Source organism: Canis aureus, chromosome 1, assembly GCF_053574225.1.
Source record: "Canis aureus isolate CA01 chromosome 1, VMU_Caureus_v.1.0, whole genome shotgun sequence".
NCBI classification, from domain to species: Eukaryota; Metazoa; Chordata; class Mammalia; order Carnivora; family Canidae; genus Canis; species Canis aureus.
In genome coordinates, this window is record NC_135611.1 from 119,625,242 (window position 1) to 119,645,171 (window position 19,930).

A 19,930-nucleotide genomic window follows, 5' to 3' on the forward strand; every position below is an offset into this window, starting at 1 on the left:
GAGAATGAGGAAGGCCCATCTCTGCAAAGGGCCCGGGAAACAGCCTTGCAAGCACAGGACGCAGAAAGTTCAAAGGCCCTGTGGCAGAAACAGCCTGGCGGTTTTAAAGAAGGGGAGGGGTAGACTTAACCGCGGCCCTATTTGTCTTCTCCGGCTCTGCTCACGGCCTGGGGGTGCTGCGGGGTCACCTGCTGCTCGGCCACCGATGCTTGTCCCCCCCCCCGGCTCTCCCTAACACCCAGGCTTGCGCCGCCAGCCAGGGTCTCCCCTGGGCCACCAAGCAGCCCTGTGAGCCATCGGCCTGCGGAGGTGGAGGCGCAACACGCCCCCAAACGAGAGGGGGAGCACGAGGAACCCAGTCGCGCAGGAGAGGAGAGGGGGAGGGGAGGGAGGGAGGGGGAGGGGAGAGGAGGGGAGAGGAGGGGGAGGGGATGGGGAGGGGGATGGGAGGGGAGGGGGAGGGGAGAGGAGGGGAGGGGGATGGGAGGGGAGAGGAGGGGAGAGGAGGGGGAGGGGAGAGGAGGGGAGGGGGATGGGAGGGGAGAGGAGGGGAGAGGAGGGGGAGGGGATGGGGAGGGGGATGGGAGGGGAGGGGGAGGGGAGAGGAGGGGAGGGGGATGGGAGGGGAGAGGAGGGGAGAGGAGGGGGAGGGGAGAGGAGGGGAGGGGGATGGGAGGGGAGAGGAGGGGAGAGGAGGGGAGAGGAGGGGAGGCGCAGCTACCTTCGCCCCGCGGGAACACCCCGCCGCCCCCGCCGCCCCCGCCGCGCCCGCCCCCGTCGTGCCCCCCGCAGTTGCCCTGAGCGCTCCTGGGGGCCTGTTCAGCCTCCACGTGCCGCCGACCCCGGCCTCGGGGCCCAGCCTCCCCGGGACCGTCCCCTCCCCGGCGCTGTCCCCGTCCCCGAAGGCCCCGGGGCACGCCGGCTGGGTGCAACCTGGGCCTCGCCGGGCGCGTCTGTAGAATGGGCGACCGCGAGCGGAGCTCGGGGCGGGAACCCCAAGGCCGCACCTGCCCTCGCCCGCCCGGGAGCGCGGACCCCCCCACCCACCCCTCAAAGGGAGGAGGGGCTGCGTAGGCCTGGCCCCCAAAAAGAGAGCCGGGACGCTCGGTTGAGGCACCGCTGGGATTCGAACCCAGGATCTCCTGTTTACTAGACAGGCGCTTTAACCAACTAAGCCACGGCGCCGCCCGCACGGGTACCGCGAGAATCTGCTCCCCATTACCATGGATTCTGCGCCATCGGCCGTGCGCATGCGCGGGAGCTGGGGTGGGGTAGGGCAGCCGGCGCATGCGCGGTGGCCGGCCCGGCTCCCACCCGCGGCTGCGCGGGGCCCCGGCGGGCTGGTGTCCGCGCCCCGCTGGCTTCTCCCCCGGGCGCCGAGCCGCGGAGGCCGCTCTCCGGGGAGGCCGCGCGAGGTCGCGCCTTCCGCCCTCCACACCTGGCGCAGGAAGCCCCGCAGGCTGTCCGGTCGGTCGGCGCGCGCATCCCGCCGCGGCCCCGCGCGGAGCTCGCAGCAGCCCCCGCGCCCGCGCCCGCAGCTCGTGGGGGGCGGCCCTGCCCTCCCGGGGCGCCCTCGGCCCTCGGTTGTGCCGCTGCTCCCGCCGCCGCCGCCGCCCGGGGGTGTCGCCTGCACCCCGGCTCCCCGCCGGCTGCTTCTGGGCGTCCCCCCCGCCCCGACACCTGCGAGGGCGCCTGTGAGCAGCAGCGGGGCCTCGGGGGGGCGCCTCGGCCACGGAAACGTAAGTCTCGGCAGGGGTGTGTGTGCAACCTTCCTGGACACACAGCTTCCAGGTTGCACACACCTGTCCAGCATCACCTGTGATGTGACAGCATCACCTGTCGTAGCAAGACCCCGAGAAGCGACCCGTGTGCCCATCAGTGGGGCCCCGGGGGGGGGGACCTGCAGCGCGGCCGTGCCCCGCAGCGGGGTGGGGGACGGGACACACCTGTGCGCGTCCTGGGGTGGGTGGGGGAGGGGGACACACCTGTGCGCGTCCTGGGGTGGGTGGGGGAGGGGGACACACCTGTGCGCGTCCTGGGGTGGGTGGGGGAGGGGGACACACCTGTGCGCGTCCTGGGGTGGGTGGGGGAGGGGGACACACCTGTGCGCGTCCTGGGGTGGGTGGGGGAGGGGACACACCTGTGCGCGTCCTGGGGGGAGGGGGACACACCTGTGCGCGTCCTGGGGGGGGATGGGGGACACACCTGTGCGCGTCCTGGGGGGAGGGGGACACACCTGTACGTGTGGGGGGAGGGGGATACATCTGTGCGCGTCCCGGGGGGGATGGGGACACATCTGTGCGCGTCCTGGGGGGGATGGGAGGAGGGGACACATCTGTGCGTGTCCTGGGGGGGTTGGGGAGACCACTTAGCCCCAGGGGATGTCATTGAAAGAGAAGTTGCTGGGAGGGCGCCAAGTGGAGCTTCCACTGGTTCCCGCCTCGTAGGTGACCCGCAGCTCCAGCCTGAGCGGCCAGGCCCCAGGGCTGGGGCCGGGTGAGGGCCTCGGGAGCCCTGCCCATGGCCGCAGAGCCCGCGGAGGCCCACGCGCTGACGGGACATCAGGCCTGCAGTTAAGCCCGATGGGGCTTAACCAAACCGAGGCCCGAGCTAAGTCACGGAGCCGTAGCGGGTGGGAAAGGGAGCCCTCCCGCTACCTGAGACCTCTGTCCCTCTGGGCCACTCAGGGGTGTGGCGTGGTGGGCTCTGGAAGCGGGAAGGGGGCCGTACCCCTGCCTGGGCCTTCTGGAAAGGGGAAAGCCTGCGGTGGAGAGCCCGAAGCCTCCTGTGATGGAAATGCCCTCGGCCCCGCCGCCTCACCAGTCCTCCCTCTGCTCAGCCCCCTGGCACCGGGGAGCCTTAGCCGGGGAGGTGCCTGCAGTGCCCGGCTGCCCAAGGGGCCCCCGCGCATCTTCCTGCCCAGTTGATGAACCCCATCAATCGAGGAGCCTTACAGGGCAACACTGAGACGGAGTGAACGTCGGGATACAAGGCTTAGACGGAGCAAAAAGCCTTCTAGAATTCACAGGCACGCTTGTTTTCTAAAGGAATCTAGATATTTATTCTGTGTGAAAACTAAGAACAAGGTGTGTGATTCCCCAGCGCGCTGTGGAGCTGACGCTGTGCCCCGGTGTGACCGCCCACCTCCGGGGCCAGGGCGGGGGCCTTAGCCGGAGGTCCCTGCGTGACAGGTCACCTTACTCAAGCCAGCCAGCAGGCCCAGTGGCCGTCAGTCGTCTGTGCCCAGGCTGCACTCCCTTGACCGTATATCTTCCCCTCCTGAGGATGATGACAAGGCTTCTGCTGACAAGGCTTCTGCTGACAAATCCTCGCTCATTCGGCAGAACACACATTTGGTGACTGTTTCAGAAAAGATGTCACTTTCGTAGGTGGAGAAAGGCTTCTCACATACTTCACACTGACATGAAATATTTAAAAAGAGCAAAAAGCAAGTGCTGGTCAGAGGGGACCAAGGCATCCAGGGTAGAGTGCTCCCTCCAGATCCAACCACCTGGGGTTGGGCCAGAGCAAGCGCTGCCCTCCTCCCTGTGGTCTCTAACCCCACAAGGGTGGAGCTTGTGGACCCCTGGGAACCACCCCGGGCCTCCCCCCTTCCCCCCCCCCCCGCAGAAGCTGTGCAGATACAGCAGCAGCTCGTCCCCTGCTATGGGAAGCCTGGGGGCAGGAGTGGGGAGCCACTTGACAGTGGAGAGGACGGGGGTGAGTGTCTGACCCCACCCTCTGTCCTTTGTAGAGCACAGCTGTGGGCCCTGAGGGGCTCTCCTAATTCCACGATGGCCTGGGGACCTAACTTACAGAACCAAGAGAAGCAAGTAGGCGAGATTTCTAAACAGAGCAGTAATTGTTATTAGATGATGAAGGTGCTGAGCATCCTCCTCCCTCTCAGCCTGTTTCTGGCCAAGGCACACAGAGAGCAGTGGATACAGTGGCACAGCTCACCCACCATATCTGCTTCCCACAAGCAAGTGAGCAATACCACGGGGAGGGGGTGCTCTCAGGCCATGAGCAGAGGTCTTGGGGATACTCACCACAGCACCATCCCCCTGCAAGATGGCATGCCCTGCTCTGGCACACCAGGCCCCTGTGCTTTGCCCCCTTTGCCCACTCAGGGCACTGAGGCCTGTAGGAGAGGCAGCCACACACAACCCAGGGCAGGCCCTCTGGGAAATCAGGCTTTGAGGTTTCTTATATTGATTTTGAGCAAGACAAATGCGGAGGGCTCATCTTTGGAACAGTTTCAAGTATGTCTCTTTCTTTGTTTTGCAAGAAAGAAATCTGGTCCTTACCTACCTTATCCTATGGCATAATTTCCCGTGACCCAACCCCAAAACGGCAGGGCTCAGAGGAGGCAGTGCGTGGGGGCCCTGTTCCAGGTGGCAGGTGGAGGACATGGGCAAGCACTGCTCTGTAGCTAGTCAGCTTCTAGGGCCTTAGGGCCTAAGGGCCCACATGGCCACACAGGCCATGAGGACCAGCTGGCCACAAAGACAAGGTCCATGTTGGTCCCTCCCTTCATATCCCTGCCCTACAGTGCTGTTCCAAATTAGCCATTCCCAGCAGTAGCTCCCAGCTGGGCCTTCTAAGAAGAGAACCTAGGTGGTTCCAGGGAAGGAGGACTGCGAGGACCCAGCATAGACTCCTCAAGCCTCTCAGGGTGCAGCCAAGTGTCTATACCACAAGGCCCTCATAGGGACTGGCCTTCAGTACCCAGGGATGGACTCTATGGCCAGCCCTGGCTATACCTGGTGAACCAGATGTGCCCACCCTACCACCACCACCCTCTGCTAGAGAAAAACAGGTACCTGGGCTACTTCCATGGGAAAGCACTGGGGGCCTGGCCAGGGGGTCTCCTGAAGCGGCAGAAGCTAATATCATGTCCAACTGTGTGCCTCGCTATGCTCCTCTGACTCACTTCACTTCTCAGACACCTCAAGAGAGCTCCTGCCTCAGAGTCTCCACACAGAGGGCTTTCCCGCTGCTGGGAAGTCCTTTCCAAAACACCTGCACAGCTCACTCCCTCACCACTTCAGGTCTTTAACAAAAGCTACCTTCTCAGTAAGACCTATCCTGACCACCCTTTCAAGTGTCACCAGCAGGGACCCTGGGTGGCTCAGTGGGTTGAGTGGCTGGACTCTTGATTTCAGCTCAGGTCTTGATCTCAGAGTCCCGGAATCAAGTCCCACCCTCAGTGGGGGGTCTGCTGGAGGATTCTCTCTCCCTCTGCCCACACACGCGCTCTCTCTCTCTCTCAAATAAATAATGTGTCACCAACATTCCCACCCATTCCCTTTCCCCCTGTTCTTTTTCTCCAAATTATTTATTGCCGTGTGACGCACTATATATTTTTCTGGCTTCTTTGTTCATGGTCTCCTCTTTTAGAATGTAAGTTCCCTCAGGGCAAGAATTTCAATCTGTTTGTTCATGGTTTTTATCCCCAGCTGCCCAATAAATGTTCAAAGAATAAATTAATTTGTGGAGGAAACTAATGAAAGCCTTCATTGAGCTTAATATTACCCAGTACTAACCTGTTTCACCTTTAAGCCCAGGGCCTTTTTGTACTTGATTACCATAGGAATTTGGTCAATTTCTTCAATATTCCACAGTCTCACCGTCCTGTCCTAAAACAAATTAAACAGCAAAGCAGCAGTCACCAAATAGGCTTCTTCAGCCAGGAGGCCCTAGGGAGGTGCATCGCATCCAGGTTCCCGTGTGAAGAACCTCACCCTGCAGAGGAGCAGAATTAGGGTGAGCAACTGTCCCGATTTGTCCAGGACCACTGCGCCTTTAGTACAAGTTCCACATCCCCGCAAACCCATTCCAGGATGCATAAAGTCCCACTTGTCAGCAATGGACGTGGAAGTCTGAGAGGAAAGCACAAAACCCATACAGTGGCCTCCAAAAGAGGAGCCAAGAGCAAAACTATTTTTAATGACAAGTGGATATGCGTAGACAGATGATTCGCCTTCCATAGTTGCTGCCACTTTTCCATGCCTTGCAGCTCACGTTAAGTTCCCAAAAATGGGCCGTCCGTTACTGTGATTCACCCCCTCTTGATGTGATTTAAGCATTCCATGTGACTGCATTGCGTTAACACAAGTGTTAACAGTCTGCCTTTGATTTTACCTGTGCAACTGTTGTGCTTTGTTTCAAGATATTGCTAGTAAAATGTTTATCATTGTGAATATTATGATTGTGTTTTCTAAGAGTTCAGATCATGAAAGTAAGAATAATTACAAGACCAATGCCAACATGGCACAGACATCACCAGAAGCAGAGGCTAAACAGCTGTGTTTAATGACAGCTGGACAGACAAAACTAGAGTGGGGGCATGGGTGTGGTGGTAAATAACCAGAACACATCCTACTGCAGGATATGAGGAAAAGAATTTGGAATTGGGTATGGTGGAGACAAGAATGAGTCTCACAAGCCTAGTATGAGATGGGCAAATTCTAAATCAGTTTTTTCATATCCCAAAAAGACACCAATGTGAAAGAAAATGAAATGTGAGCCATCCAGATTGGAAAAAAAGTAAAACTATTTGAAGATTACTTAACTTTGTATAATAGAGAATCGTAAAGAATCAACTAAAAACCTATTAGAAGTAACAAGTAAGTTCAGTAGGGTTGCAGGACACAAAACTAAGACACAAAAATCTATTGTATTTTTATATACTTGCAATGAACAATCTGAAAGCACAATTTAAGCAATTGCATTTAGAATAGCATTAAAAAGAAAATGTTTAGTGATGATTTTAACAAAGGAAGTGCAAAACTTAGACCAAAAACTAAAAATATATTGTTGAAAGAAACTAAAGATGTGAATGAACAGAAAGAGATCTCATGTTCAATAGATCAGAGAACGTAATATTGCTAAGATGACAATAATCCACAAAATGTTCTATAGATTCAACACAATCTTTATGAAAATCCCAGATGACTTCTTTGCAGAAATAAACAAACTGATCTTAAAATTTATATGGATATTCAGGGGAGTCAGAATAGCCAAAATAGTCTTGAACAAGAACAATAATATTGGAGGATATACATTTCCTTATTTCAAAACTTACTACAAAGCAGTAGTTATCAAGATAGTGTAGACACAGTTCAAAAGAATTGAGAAACTAAAAATAAAACTGTTCATTTATGGTCAGGTGGATTTTTGACGGGTGCCAGGAGCTAAAACTATGAAACTCTTAGAAGAATACTTAGGAGTAAATGTTGGTGACTCAGGATAAAACAGTGGTTCCTTTGACCTGACACCAAAAGCACAGGCAACAAAAGAAAATATAGAAAAATTGGATTTTCCCAAAGTTAAAAACTTGTGCTTCAAAGGATATGCATCAAGAAAGTGAAGATCTATAAATGGCCGATAATTACATAAAAAGATGCTCAACATATTAGCCATCAGAGAAATGCGAATTAAAACAAGATACAGTTTCAGAACCATTAGGATGACTAAAGTAAAAAAGAAAATAACAAGACTGGAGAGGCTGTGGAGAAGTTGGAACCCTCCTGCATACTGGTGGGACAATGAAAGAGTTCAGCACTTTGGAAGACAGTCTGGCAGTTCCTGAAGTGAGTAAACATACAGGGTTACCATTGTGACCCAGCCGCTCCACTTCTCAGTACAACCCAAAAGAATAAAACACAGGTGTTCAAACAAAAACTTGTTCACAAACATTCATACCACTATTGTTTACCATAGCCAGGTGGTGAAAAGAACTATGGATAAAGTGTGATATATCCGTATAATGGAATATGATTCAGCAGTTAAAAGAAATTACTTAAATTAAAGCATAAATAAATCTTGAAAACACTATGCTAAGTGAAATAAACCAGTCACAAAGGGCCATATATTGTCTGATTACATTTAAGTGAAAGGTCCATAATAGGAAAAATCAGAAGCAATAATAGAATAAATGAATAAAAACTAAAACAAAGGGCACCTGGGTGTCTCAGTCAGTTAGGCATCTGCCTTCAGCTCAGGGCAGCGTCTCAAGGTCCTGGAATTGAGCCCCACATCAGGCTCACTGCTCTGCAGGGAGTCAGCTTTCTTTCTTCCTCCCTCTGTCCCCACCTCTGCTTGTTTTCTCTCTCTCTCGTAAAATCAAATCTTAAAAAAAAACCCACTAAAACAAAAATAGATTAGTGTTCCTAGGTAACACAATTAAACCAAAAAAAGGAAGTAAAAGATAAACAGATTGGGAAAGAAGAAATAAAACTCTTTGCTCACAGATGACATGATGGTCTATGTAGAAAATCCAAAAGAATTAACTACAAAAAATTCTTATAATTAATAAGTGATTACAACAGTGTTGCAGGATACACAGGTTAATGTACAAAATATATATACAAAATCTACATATGTGTGTATATGTACAATACATACAAAATAATATACAAAAGTCTATTGACTTTCCTGTATACCAGCAATGAATAGTGGGAACTTCACATTAAAAACACACTAGTATTTACACACACCCCCAAATGAAGTACTTAGGTTTATATCTAACAAAATACTTACGAGATCTATATGAGGAAAACTATGAAATTCTTCATGAATATGAAGATTGATTATTGTCAAGCTGTCAGTTCTTCCTAACTTGATCTATGGATTCAGTGCAATCCCAATCAAAATCCCAGCAGGTTATTTTGTGGATATTGACAAACTGCTTCTAAAGTCTTTATGGAAAGGGAAAAGATCCAGAATAGGCCAATATAATGATGAAGACAGGAACAAAGTTGGAGGCTGACACTACCCAGCTTCAAGATTTACTGTAAAGCTACAGTTATCAAGACACTATGGTATTGGTGAAAGAACAGAGAGATCACTGGCACAGAATGGAGAGCCCAGCAATAGACCCACATAAATATAATCAACAAAAGAGCAGAGGAAATACAATGGAAGAATTATAGTCTTTTCAACAAATGGTGCTGGAAAAACTGAACATTCATGTGCAAAAAAAAAAAAAAAAAAGTCTAGGCACAGACTTTACTTACATCCTTAACAAAAATTAACTCAAAATGGGTCACAGACCAAAATGCAAATTTTATAAAACTCCTAGAAAATAACATAGGAAGAAAATCTAGATGACCTTGGGTTTGATGATGACTTTTAGATATAACATCAAAGACATGATCCATGAAAGAATCAATAAGCTAAACTTCATTAAAATTAAAATTTTCTGCTCTGCAAGACACTATGTTCTGCTCTGCTACACACAGAGTATTTGCAAAAGACATAGCTGATAAAGGCCTATTATCAAAAAATCTATAAAGAACTCTTAAAACTTAACAATAAGAAAACAAAGAACCCCGTTAAAAAATAGACCAAAGATCTTAACAGGCCCTTCGCCAAGAAAAAAAAGGCATATAGATGGCAAATACACATGTGAAAGATGTTCCACATCCTACGTCAGCAGGAATTCACAAATTAAAATGATGCCTCTAAACACCTGTTATAATGGCCAAAATCGAGAACATGGGATAACGATAGTGCTAATGAGCATGCGGAGCAACAAGAACTCTTATTCACTGCTGATGGGAATGCAAAATGCTAGAGCCACTTGGCTTTCCTGCGAAACTAAACATACTATTACCATACACTCAAGCAATCAAACTCCTCGATGTTGTCTAAGGGAGTTTAAAACTTATGTCCACACAAAAACCTCCGCAAGCATGGTTAGAGCAGCTTTACTCACAACTGCCAAAAGGCGGAAGCAACCGAGATGTCTTTCCGTAGATGAATGGATAAACTGTGGTACAACTGGACAATGGACTGTTATTCAATGCTAAAAAAGAGCTGTTAAGCCATGAAAAGACACAGAAGAACCTTAAATGCGTATTACTAAGTCCAAGAATCAATCTGGAAAAGGCCATTCACTATATGGGTTCAGCTGTATAACATTTTGGAAAAGGGAAAACTATGGAGACAGTAAAAAAGATCGGTGATCTCAAGGGTTTTGGGGAGGGAGGGATGACCAGGTGGGACACGGGATTTTTAGGGCGGTGGAGCTGCTCTGTATGATATGATATCCGTGGTGGCGGATACATGGCATTCTACATTTGTCCAAACTCCTGGAATGTGCACCATGAAGCGTAAACCTTACCGTAGACTCTGGACTCCAGATTATAATGACCAGGGTAGGCTCATCAGTTACTCTAAATGTCTCACTGGTGGGGAGACCTTGATAACGGGGGAGGGCCACGTGTTTGTGAGGGCAGGGAGCATATGGGAAATCTCTGTACCTCCTCTCAATTTTGTTGCGGACCTGAAACTGCTCCAAAAACACAGTCTAGGGGCACCTGCGTGGCTCCCTTGGTTAAGCACCCGACTCTTGATTGCAGCTCAGGTCATGATCTCAGGGTTGTGAGATCTCAGGGTTGTGGAGCCCTCATCGGGCTCCACACTGAGCTCAGAGCATGCTTGGAATTTTCTCTCCCTCTTCTTCTGCCTCTGTGCCCACTAGTGCACACTTGTCCCCTCCCTCTCTCTGTCTTCTCAAATAAATATTACTCGGCCATCAAAAAGATGTAAATCTTGCCATTTGTGATGACGTGAATGGAACTAGGGATATTACACTAAGTGAAATAAGTCAGTGAGAGAAAGACAAATGTCATATGCTTTCACTCATGTGGAATTTAAGAAACAAAACAGGATCATAGGGGAAGGGAAGAAAAAATAGGGTGAAATCAGAGAGGGAGACAAAGCATAAAAGACTTTTAACTCTAGGGAACAAACTGAGGGTCGCTGGAAGGGAGCGCTCCATACTATTAGCCTAACTCTGTATACCCAAAACTGCTCTACAAAACAAAATCTATTTTTAAAAAAAGACACCAGTACTCCTGAGACAGTAGTGGGAATACTGCTCAAATGAACATCCATCATCGTATCATTCCTGTGATTGTTCTTATGAAATGGAGTGTAGTCAGCAGAACAATGCCCACCTCCCAGAAGTCCACCTCCTAATCCCCAGAACCCGTGAACATATCAGGTTACAAAGGGGAATTAAGGGGGACGCCTGGGTGGCTCAGGGGTTGAGCGTCTACCTTCAGCTCAGGGCCTGATCCCAGGGTCCTGGCATCAAGTCCCGCATGGGGCTCCCTGCAGGGAGCCTGCTTCTCCCTCTGCCTATGTGTCTGCCTCTCTGTGTGTCTCTTGTGAATAAATAAGTAAAATCTTTTTTTAAAAAGGGGAGGGAGCGAGGATCCCTGGGTGGCTCAGCGGTTTAGCGCCTGCCTTCGGCCCAGGGTGTGATACTGGGGTTCTGGGATCAAGTACCACGTCAGGCTCCCTACATGGAGCCTGCTTCTCCCTCTGCCTGTGTCTCTGCCTATCTCTCTCTCGAATAAATTTTTTAAAATGTGATGTTTTAAAAAAATTAAATTAAAAGGTGGGAATTAAGGTTGCAGATGGAACAAAGTTCGCTAATCAGCTTATCTTACAATAGGGGGAATGTTCTGGGTTATGCAGGTGGGCTGGGCTGGACATAATAACAAATGTCCTTAAAAGTGGACAACACAGTGAGAGGAAAATGAGACTATGGAAGAAAGGAACAGAGAGATACAACATTGTCGGCTTTGAGGATGGGAGAAAATGCAGGAGCCGAGGAATGTGGGTGGCCTCTAGAAGCTAGAGCGGGGAAGGTAATAGATAATTCCCTATAGCCTCCAGAAAGGAATACAGTCCTGTGGGTGCCTGGATTTTAGCCTAGCAAGACATTGTCATACTTCTGTCTCACAGAACTGTAAGATCTTCAGTTTTTGTCGTGTAAGGGATGAAGGGTATGGTGACGTATTACAGCTGCAATAAGAGACCGTGAGTAATGTTACCTTTCCTGAACCAGCAGGTACAACTACATGTCCTGCGGGAGAACAGAAGGGGCACGCGATTACATCATTGTTGGCCCCTCGCCGAGTGGAGCCGTCAGGTTCCACAAATGATCATACACTCCACACTCCACAGTATATCAAGTGACTTGTCGAATCCCCACCACCTACCCTTTAAATACTTTGATTCAAAAGTTGGGAGTTTCAAATCATCTTCTTGGTTTCTGTGAAGATTTTAGTGAAAATGCAGAAAACCTAAAACAAAAGCGTGTTGACATCTTATCTGAATACTAACTAGACATTGCTCATCTATCTACATATTCAGCAGACAATGCAAATGTAAATTCTGGCAAACTCCATTCAGCCTACTAACTTCCTCCCAAATAAATGAAAAGATCTCACCTGTTAAACGGCAGTAGCACATCCTGCACACCACCCACCAAAAAGGAGTGTGATTTGCACACCCGTAATGTTGGGCCCTTTTTTTTTTCATTCAAAATTTTTATTTACCTATTTGACAGAGAGAGACAGTACAAGCAGAGGAGCGGCAGGCAGAGGGAGAGGGAGAAGGGGACTCCCGGCTCAACCCTAGGACCCTGGGATCATGACCAGAGCCAAAGGCAGATGCTTAACCAACTGAGACACCCAATTGCTCCAGGTATTTTTAAAATTAATTGATTTATTAGAGAGACAAAGAGCAAGGGGTTGGGGGGAGGAACTGAGGGAGAGGGAAAGAATTTTTTTTAAGATTTTATTTATTTATTCATGAGAGACGCAGAGAGAGGCAGAGACACAGGCAGAGGGAGAAGCAGGCTCAATGCAGGGAGCCCGATGTGGGACTCGATCCCATGACCCCAGGGTCACCACCTGAGCCAAAGGCAGGTGCTCAACCACTGAGTCACTCAGGGGTCCCAGAGGGAGAGACTCTTCAGCCAACTCCCCACTAAGCATGGAGCCCGACGAGGGGCTTGATCCTGTGACCCTGAAATCAAGACCTGAGCCAAAACTGAGACTGACACGTAACTGACCGAGCTCCCCCCCGCCCCACCCCGGGCCACCCTGTGGTCTGGTCTTGTCTTTTCTTTTCTTTTCTTTTCTTTTCTTTTCTTTTCTTTTCTTTTCTTTTCTTTTCTTTTCTTTTCTTTCTTTTCTTTTCCTTTTCTTTTCTTTTCTTTTCTTTTCTTTTCTTTTCTTTTCTTTTCTTTTTTTTTGCGACTCCGCTGGGACCCCTGTGGTCTTTCTTAATAAATTAAGTTTTTAGTCGCTTTTCCCCTTCCTCAAAAGGTGCAGAAGCACTTAAAGATGATGACTTTGTAGAAATGGAGGAAGATGTACTCTTTAAACATGTACCTCTGAGATGGCCCCTAGCATTGCCGGCTCTAGAGAAGGTATTTAAAATGTGGGCCTGCCACAGAATCATATTTTTTTTTTAAAGTGTGGCATAAGAGGAATGTCCTCTGGCTTTCAAATGCACTGAGGATGAGAGTGGAGGAAAGGCGACAACAGAATTACAAGAAAGGTATATACACTGTTCTCCAACAGCATTTGAGGGTCTTCAAAGAGGCCACGGCGAGCCTGTAGGTGGGTGAAGTGACTGCCCCTCGGTTGCAGGTTGTGACAAAAATTCATACAGTGAAAACAGGATTCATTTTTTTTGGAAATAGGACTGCTTCAGTACTTTAAAAAAAAAAAAAAAAACCTGGGGCATCTGGGTGGCTCAGTGGGTTAAGCGTCTGCCTTTGGCTCACGTCATGATCCCAGGGTTCTGGGGTTTAGCCCTAGGTCCAGCTCTCTGCTCAGCAGGGAGTCTGCTTCTCCCTCTCTCTGCGGTGCTCTCTCTCTCGATCTCTCTCTCTCTCCCTCTTTCTGTCAAATAAATAAAATATTTAAAAAATTTTTTCACCAGAAAATGACAGTCACACCAACGAGGACATTCTCAGTGTCTGTACTAAAATCAAACCTTATTTGGAATCCAGCTTTATTATCACAAATTCAAATCACCCCTGTGCTAAAGCCATTTCCCTGAGAAGGAGAAGCTCGAGTTTCGACGGCATCCGGTGTACTTCCGAGGGCTTTACAATAATGGCCACTCTCGGCAGGGCTGGCCTAGCCGGTGCAATTACCATGGCAAACGACCTGGCGACAAATGCCACTCGTCCACTAAGAGAGGTTTGCAGACTTAGTGCAGCCAGACGGCTTTGGAGAGCCAGAAATGAATTCCCACAAATCTAAAAACCGCTGGTGTCTAGTAAGTAAAATCCCGAGTGCTCCATGATCAGCAGCCTTTGTTGAGAGGCTGTTTAGCTTGATGACATCTCGTGGCCTGACACCGAGAATGGGTGAAAAGTGGGCTTGAGAGCAGAGCTGCAGGCCAAAGTGATTTTACGTTGGTCAGTATTTCGTTTTACTGCTACAGCAAAGAAGGGCCTCCCGAGGCTGCAGCAGCTCAGAGAACACAGTCCCCCCTTGAACTTAGGCCATGTTATATGTCAGTTATAGCTCAGTAAAGCTGGAGAAATAGATACACAAATAGAGGTAATACCTCTTTAATCAATCCTGCTGTATTTGTAGTCGCTTTTTAAAATCTTATGTTTATGTATCTTAAGCATACATGATGGTATAGATAGCCCACAAACCTTCAGTGTCCAGTGAAGAGTTTTTTAAAGTCTAAATAAATTGCTATAAGACAGAAACATTATAAAATACTTTTATATTTTTAAAACATATTTAATGAGTCCTATCTATTAAGTACTACCAATTGCCCCTGTCAAGTAGTCCAATTATTATTGTTTCAATACTAGCCTTTATGGAACAGAGAAGTGAAAAATACAGAATAAGACATACATTTCAAATAAACCTTCGTTTTTCTTACTTTGGTTTGCACTTTTACTTGTTTCCAGCTTTACTGAGATATAGTTGCCATAGTCATTTTTCACATTTTTTTAAAGATTTTATTTATTTATTCATGAGAGACACAGGGAGAGGCAGAGACACAGGCAGAGGGAGAAGCAGGCTGCCTGTAGGACTCGATCCCAGGACTCCAGGGTCACGCCCTGAGCTGAAGGCAGACTGAGCCCCCCAGGCGCCCCCATTTTTCCTATTTTTAAGTTACGATAACACATGGCATAGAACTTTCATTATGTGTTATATTTTTATGGTATTTGGGTCCAGTTGGCAGCGTCTGGGTTGGCTGACAAGTTGGTCACGGTAGGCAGATTCTTGCCCACAGTCCCGTACAGGCTAGAGAATGACATGGCACTAACCAAGGCCAGCAGGGGAGCAAGGTGGCACCCCCACTTGCGCTCATACCCCGGGATACCCTGGGTGTGCTCTTTTGTACCATTGGCATGGAAATTCTAGGACGCAGTGATGCAGAGAGGGAAGGCTCACTTGGGAGCTCAGGGTGGCCTCTGCTCGCCAGCGAGCTCACACCTTGCCCCCTACGGGCCCTGCTGGCTCCATCACTCACCAGCCTGGGCAGGCCTTTGCTCTAGCAAAGCTCAGATGCCAACGGCTGCAGACCCAGAAATACCCGGCAACCCCCCACATGAGCAGCCATAGGGACCCGCTTTCCACATTCCCTGCCAGCTCCCTGAATGAGGATGGCCTGGCCTGGCCAGGAGGGTGGTGGAGGGTGGTGGAGGGTGGGGGGGGGGGGTGCTCAGACTGTGCCAGCCCAGGAATTCTGCTTGACAGGAACACCTCGGTTAACACCTATCTCACAAATGTGAGAGAAATTGTAAGTTACCCGAAGATTGGGGATCCCTGGGTGGTGCAGCGGTTTGGCGCCTGCCTTTGGCCCAGGGCGCGATCCTGGAGACCCGGGATCGAATCCCACATCGGGCTCCCAGTGCATGGAGCCTGCTTCTCCCTCTGCCTGTATCTCTGCCTCTCTCTCTCTCTGTGACTATCATAAATAAATAAAAAATTAAAAAAAAAAAAAAAAAGTTACCCGAAGATTGGCCACGTTTACCTTTGAAGCAGACAGGACCCATTTCTTGTTGTTGCTAATGGCAACGTCTGTCACCCAGTCACTGTGGCCCTGAAGAAAAATTAAATTTTAACAGGCACCTAGAGGAAAAACCTCGGTGAGCACAACTAAAAAACAGAGTCGGGCCCCCGGGGATGCACACATTTAGGAGCTGCTCACTGTGCCTCCCTGGTGGCACCGATGACATCTAAGGTGGAACGGGAAGGGTAAAGGTGGTTGATGCAAGTGTGCATTCTGGCACTGTGTGTGTGTGTGTGTTAAATGGTACTGTCTGAAGTGTCTAGCAGGAACGTGGGGCAGGGGTGGGCGGGGGCGGGGGTCGATGACTATATTCCCAGCTGGTCCAGAGGCCTCTTGCAGGCTCTTGTTTGCGTTCTTTGAGGCCCTCCTGGTGCAGGGGCTTTTGCTTCAAGTCACTGCAAACCTATCCGCTGCAGCCAGAGGAAGCAAATGGGGGGTGGTTTTCCTCTGGTAAAAGGGAGCTCAGCAGGGAGGTACCACTGTGGGTTCAGACACTTACTGAGGTCTTTTAAGGGACTTTTTAACACGGGGAGGTTGAATGCTCAGCTTTAAGCCATTTATTTGCAGTGATGTGAACTCCCTTTGGCCCCCCCAGAACCCCTGCAGAACAGCACTCGAGACAGACCCGGCCTGGGAGCCCAAATGTTGTGGTGATCAAGGGGACACAGTCTACGTTGGGGCCACGGGGACAGAGGGGCCTGAGTGGTGGAGGCAAGCATTCGCAGCCAGACCACGAGATCACAAGACCAGGGAGGATGCGGGACCTCGGGCGAGCGGGCCAGGCGCTCACCGAGGCCCAGCTGAAGCCAGCCCTGGGCCCGCCTACCGTCTGCACTCTCGCAGTGTCAGACTCCATCCCCTCGTTAGAGCCACTTTGCTTTTTGTCTCCTCTAATTGGAGGCAGAAGCACTGGGTGGGTCGCCATCACTTTGGAGCCCACACTTTTCCACCTCTGAGTTTCTGCATTTGCTGTTCCCTCTGCCTAGAACACCCTTCCCCCATTCACCCGGTCTTTCCTTACCATCGAGTTCTCAGCTCAAGTGCCACCTTCTCCAAGAAGCCCTCCCTGCCCACCCTCTGTGGATTAGTCCTTGGGGTCTGTTGCTATCACATCACCCTGTTGTGATTTCTTGTCAGTGATCTGCTTGTCGGTTCCTCGTCAGTTCTGCACAGAGGGGTCAGCTCCAGTGGGCGCCTCTAGGCCTGTCTCACTGGCTGCTGTATCCCCAGCACCCAGCACCCCACCTGACCCTCTACCTGGTACTGCCATCGATACCTTCAAGGAGAGCTTCCGGTAGCCTTCTCCTACATCCCAGATGGCCACGGTCCTGTCGAACCCTCCAGACACGAGAAAAGAGGCTAGGACACAAAATGGCAGAGTTTCAGGGGGTGGTGGGGGGTGGCGGGAGGGAGGGGGGATTCATCCTCCCCAGCCAAGCGCCTCCTCCCTCCGCGAGGTCAAAGCAGGCTGAGAGGTTGCATTTGTGAGGTGCCACCGTGGTTGGCTCCGAGGACACCCCAGCCCCTTCCTGGGGCAGCTCCATGACCCCCAGCCCGTCACAGCCAATTCTCAGTACTCAGGGCTGTGACGATCCGTGAAGCCAGCGGTACGTGACCTGGTTCGGGGTCTGTTTCTGTTGAAACCCGCTCTCTTTGATCCGGACTGTGTGTCCATCACCATGAAGTGTGTGCCCTTCAGGGCTCCAGCTGCCGCCCCCCCCCCGGGCCGACCCCCCGCACCCGGCGGGCTCGGGGCTCCGTAAGCAGCAGGAGCAGCAACCCACGCCACAACATGCAAAACGACTGGGCACCACAGAGGCCGCAGAAGGGACGCTTTACAAGAAGAGAGCTGAAACAAGAAGACGGGGCGCCGCCCAGCTCGGCGGCAGGCAGCCTGCAGCGTGGCCCGGGTCCACGGGCCCTGCGGCCTCCCGCCGGCGCCGCACCTGCTGATTTCAGGGTCACGGGTAAATTTTACCCAGGATGCTAATGCACAAATGTGCAATGTGAGGATAGTGCTGGTTGACCGTAGGCAGCCCCGAACCCCCCAAAGTGCAAGGACGGACACTGGTGGGAGCCCTCATAACGGGGCCTGACTCACACAGAGGCCACCGGGGGAGAGAAGTTGTTCAAAAGCGCCCCAGCATTTCGCCAGCCAGGCTCTGGTTGCTTCTGTGCTGGCTGGGGGCCCCTGAAACACACACAGAGCGAACCCCACTCCTGACGATGGAGGAGGAGTAAAGCCACCGGGTCCTGAGTGTCGGGAGCAGTCGCTTCCCTCGCCGAGGCTAGTGGCCCGAGGGCGCTTCCCGTCATCACCCGTTGGCATTCCCGACCCTTCATTTGGCAACAGCGCCCCGATTTCCCACGGGGAAAGTCCCTGTGGTTGGAGGGTAAACTCCGATGGGGGGGGGGGAGCTCGATCCTAGCCAATCAGAGGCCTCCCCTGCTAAAGTGATTGGCTCAGAGGTGGGTGTGTCCCAAGCTGAGCCAATGAAAAACTTCCATGGGACTTGTGCTGGGAGCATCTTAAAGATGGTTCGCTCTTCCCAGGACTGGCTCCCTGACAGCATTGTCTGGTGTCTGGACCCAGCCACACCTGAACTGAGACCTGCCCTTGGACTTTCCCATTATGGGGGTGAACAGCTATCTTTGGCCGCTAAGCCACAGTAAGCTGAGTCTCTGTTACTTGCACATTTCTGCCTGTGAATGTCCCTTTCGGTTTTTGTTCTTTTTTTGTTTGAAAATAAATCCACCCTCGCCATTGGCATCATTAGAAATTGCCTGTCCACCCTACGGAAAACCCGTGTGAGTGGAACGTGAGGAGAGCCACCCCCAGCATTCCCACAGGTGTGAAGTCTTTCCACGGGTTAATTACTCACTGTCTCTGGAAAAGTGGCAGGAGCTCACAGAACCTTCATGGCCCTGCATTAGAGTCACACAGGCTCCAGAGTTTCGAAACTCCCCTGTGTGCACATTCCATATTTTTAAGGTTTTATCCCAAGAGCTTGTACATAGGAAATGGCCACTGACGGTGAAACAGCAGTTTGATATTGCACTGGAATGAGCCCTGAAACACAGATGGAAGGGTGCACACATTAGCACTTCATGCCTGGAGGATGTGAGGACACACCCAGGATGACGGGCACTGTAGCTGATCCCCTATGACCGAATGGATATCATTCCTTCCATCTCTGCCTACCGTGGTCCAGATCTTTTTTTTTTTTCCAAGTTTTTATTTAAATCCTAGTTAGTCAACATCCAGTGTAATATTGGTTTCAGGAGTCGAATTTAGTGATTCCTCATTTATATACAACACCCAGTTCTCAACACAACAAGCGCCCTCCTTAGAACTACCCATCACCCATTTAGCCCATCCCCCACCCACCTCCCTCCATCAACCTTCAGTTTAAGAGTCTCATATGGTTTGCTTCCCTCTTTCTCTCTCTTTTCCCCCCTTCCTCTGTGTTCATCTGTTTTGCCTCCTAAATTCCACATGAGTGAAGTCCTATGGTATTTGTCTTTTGCTGACTTACTTCACTTAGCATAATACACTCTGGCTCCATCCACGTCATTGCAAATGGCAAGAGTTCATTCTTTTTGATGGCTGAGTAATATTCCATTATGTGTATGTTACCATGGTCCAGATCTTAATTGCTCTGACTGTGCCACACTATCCCAGGATTTCTCAATCATGGTTATATTGACATTTTGTGCCACTCACAATTCTTTGCAGTAGGGGGTTGCCCTGTACATCGTGGGATGTTTAGCAGCAACCCTGGGTTCTACCCACTAGATGCCAGTAGTCCTGACACCTAGCTGTGACAACTAAAAATGTCTCCAGACATTGGAAAATTGCCCACTGGGGGAGGAGGGCAAAATTGCCCCTGATTGAGAACCACGGCACTACTTAGAGCTACCTCACCCTTGAGAAAAAAGAGCGTCAGAAAATCCGTTAGTGGTGGTCAAAAGAATAATGTTAGGTTTGGTACTGTGACCACACTTAATAGGTGGGCTTCTCCTGCTCACCCTCTGCCTCATTTCTCTCCGAGACGTGGGGGCTTGGCTC

The 19,930-nt window shown here is 50.6% G+C and overlaps 1 protein-coding gene and 1 non-coding gene across 2 annotated transcripts in view; both read right to left on the minus strand.

The window, feature by feature from the left end:
• Nucleotides 1-1,111: 1,111 nt before the first annotated feature.
• Nucleotides 1,112-1,185, minus strand: TRNAT-AGU (transfer RNA threonine (anticodon AGU)). The gene has a single exon. It is a non-coding gene; the product is annotated as a tRNA-Thr (tRNA).
• A 1,849-nt stretch (nt 1,186-3,034) lies between these two features.
• Nucleotides 3,035-19,930, minus strand: part of WDR88 (WD repeat domain 88) — a 45,400-nt gene continuing 28,504 nt past the window's right edge. Inside the window, exons 7-11 of the mRNA XM_077855947.1 lie at nt 18,744-18,931; nt 17,138-17,220; nt 15,802-15,891; nt 5,547-5,639; nt 3,035-3,418 (exon numbers count right to left, since the gene is read on the minus strand). Of these exons, the coding sequence (XP_077712073.1) occupies nt 3,230-3,418; nt 5,547-5,639; nt 15,802-15,891; nt 17,138-17,220; nt 18,744-18,931 (643 nt within the window). The 3' untranslated portion in view covers nt 3,035-3,229. The remainder of the gene's footprint in view (nt 3,419-5,546; nt 5,640-15,801; nt 15,892-17,137; nt 17,221-18,743; nt 18,932-19,930) is intronic.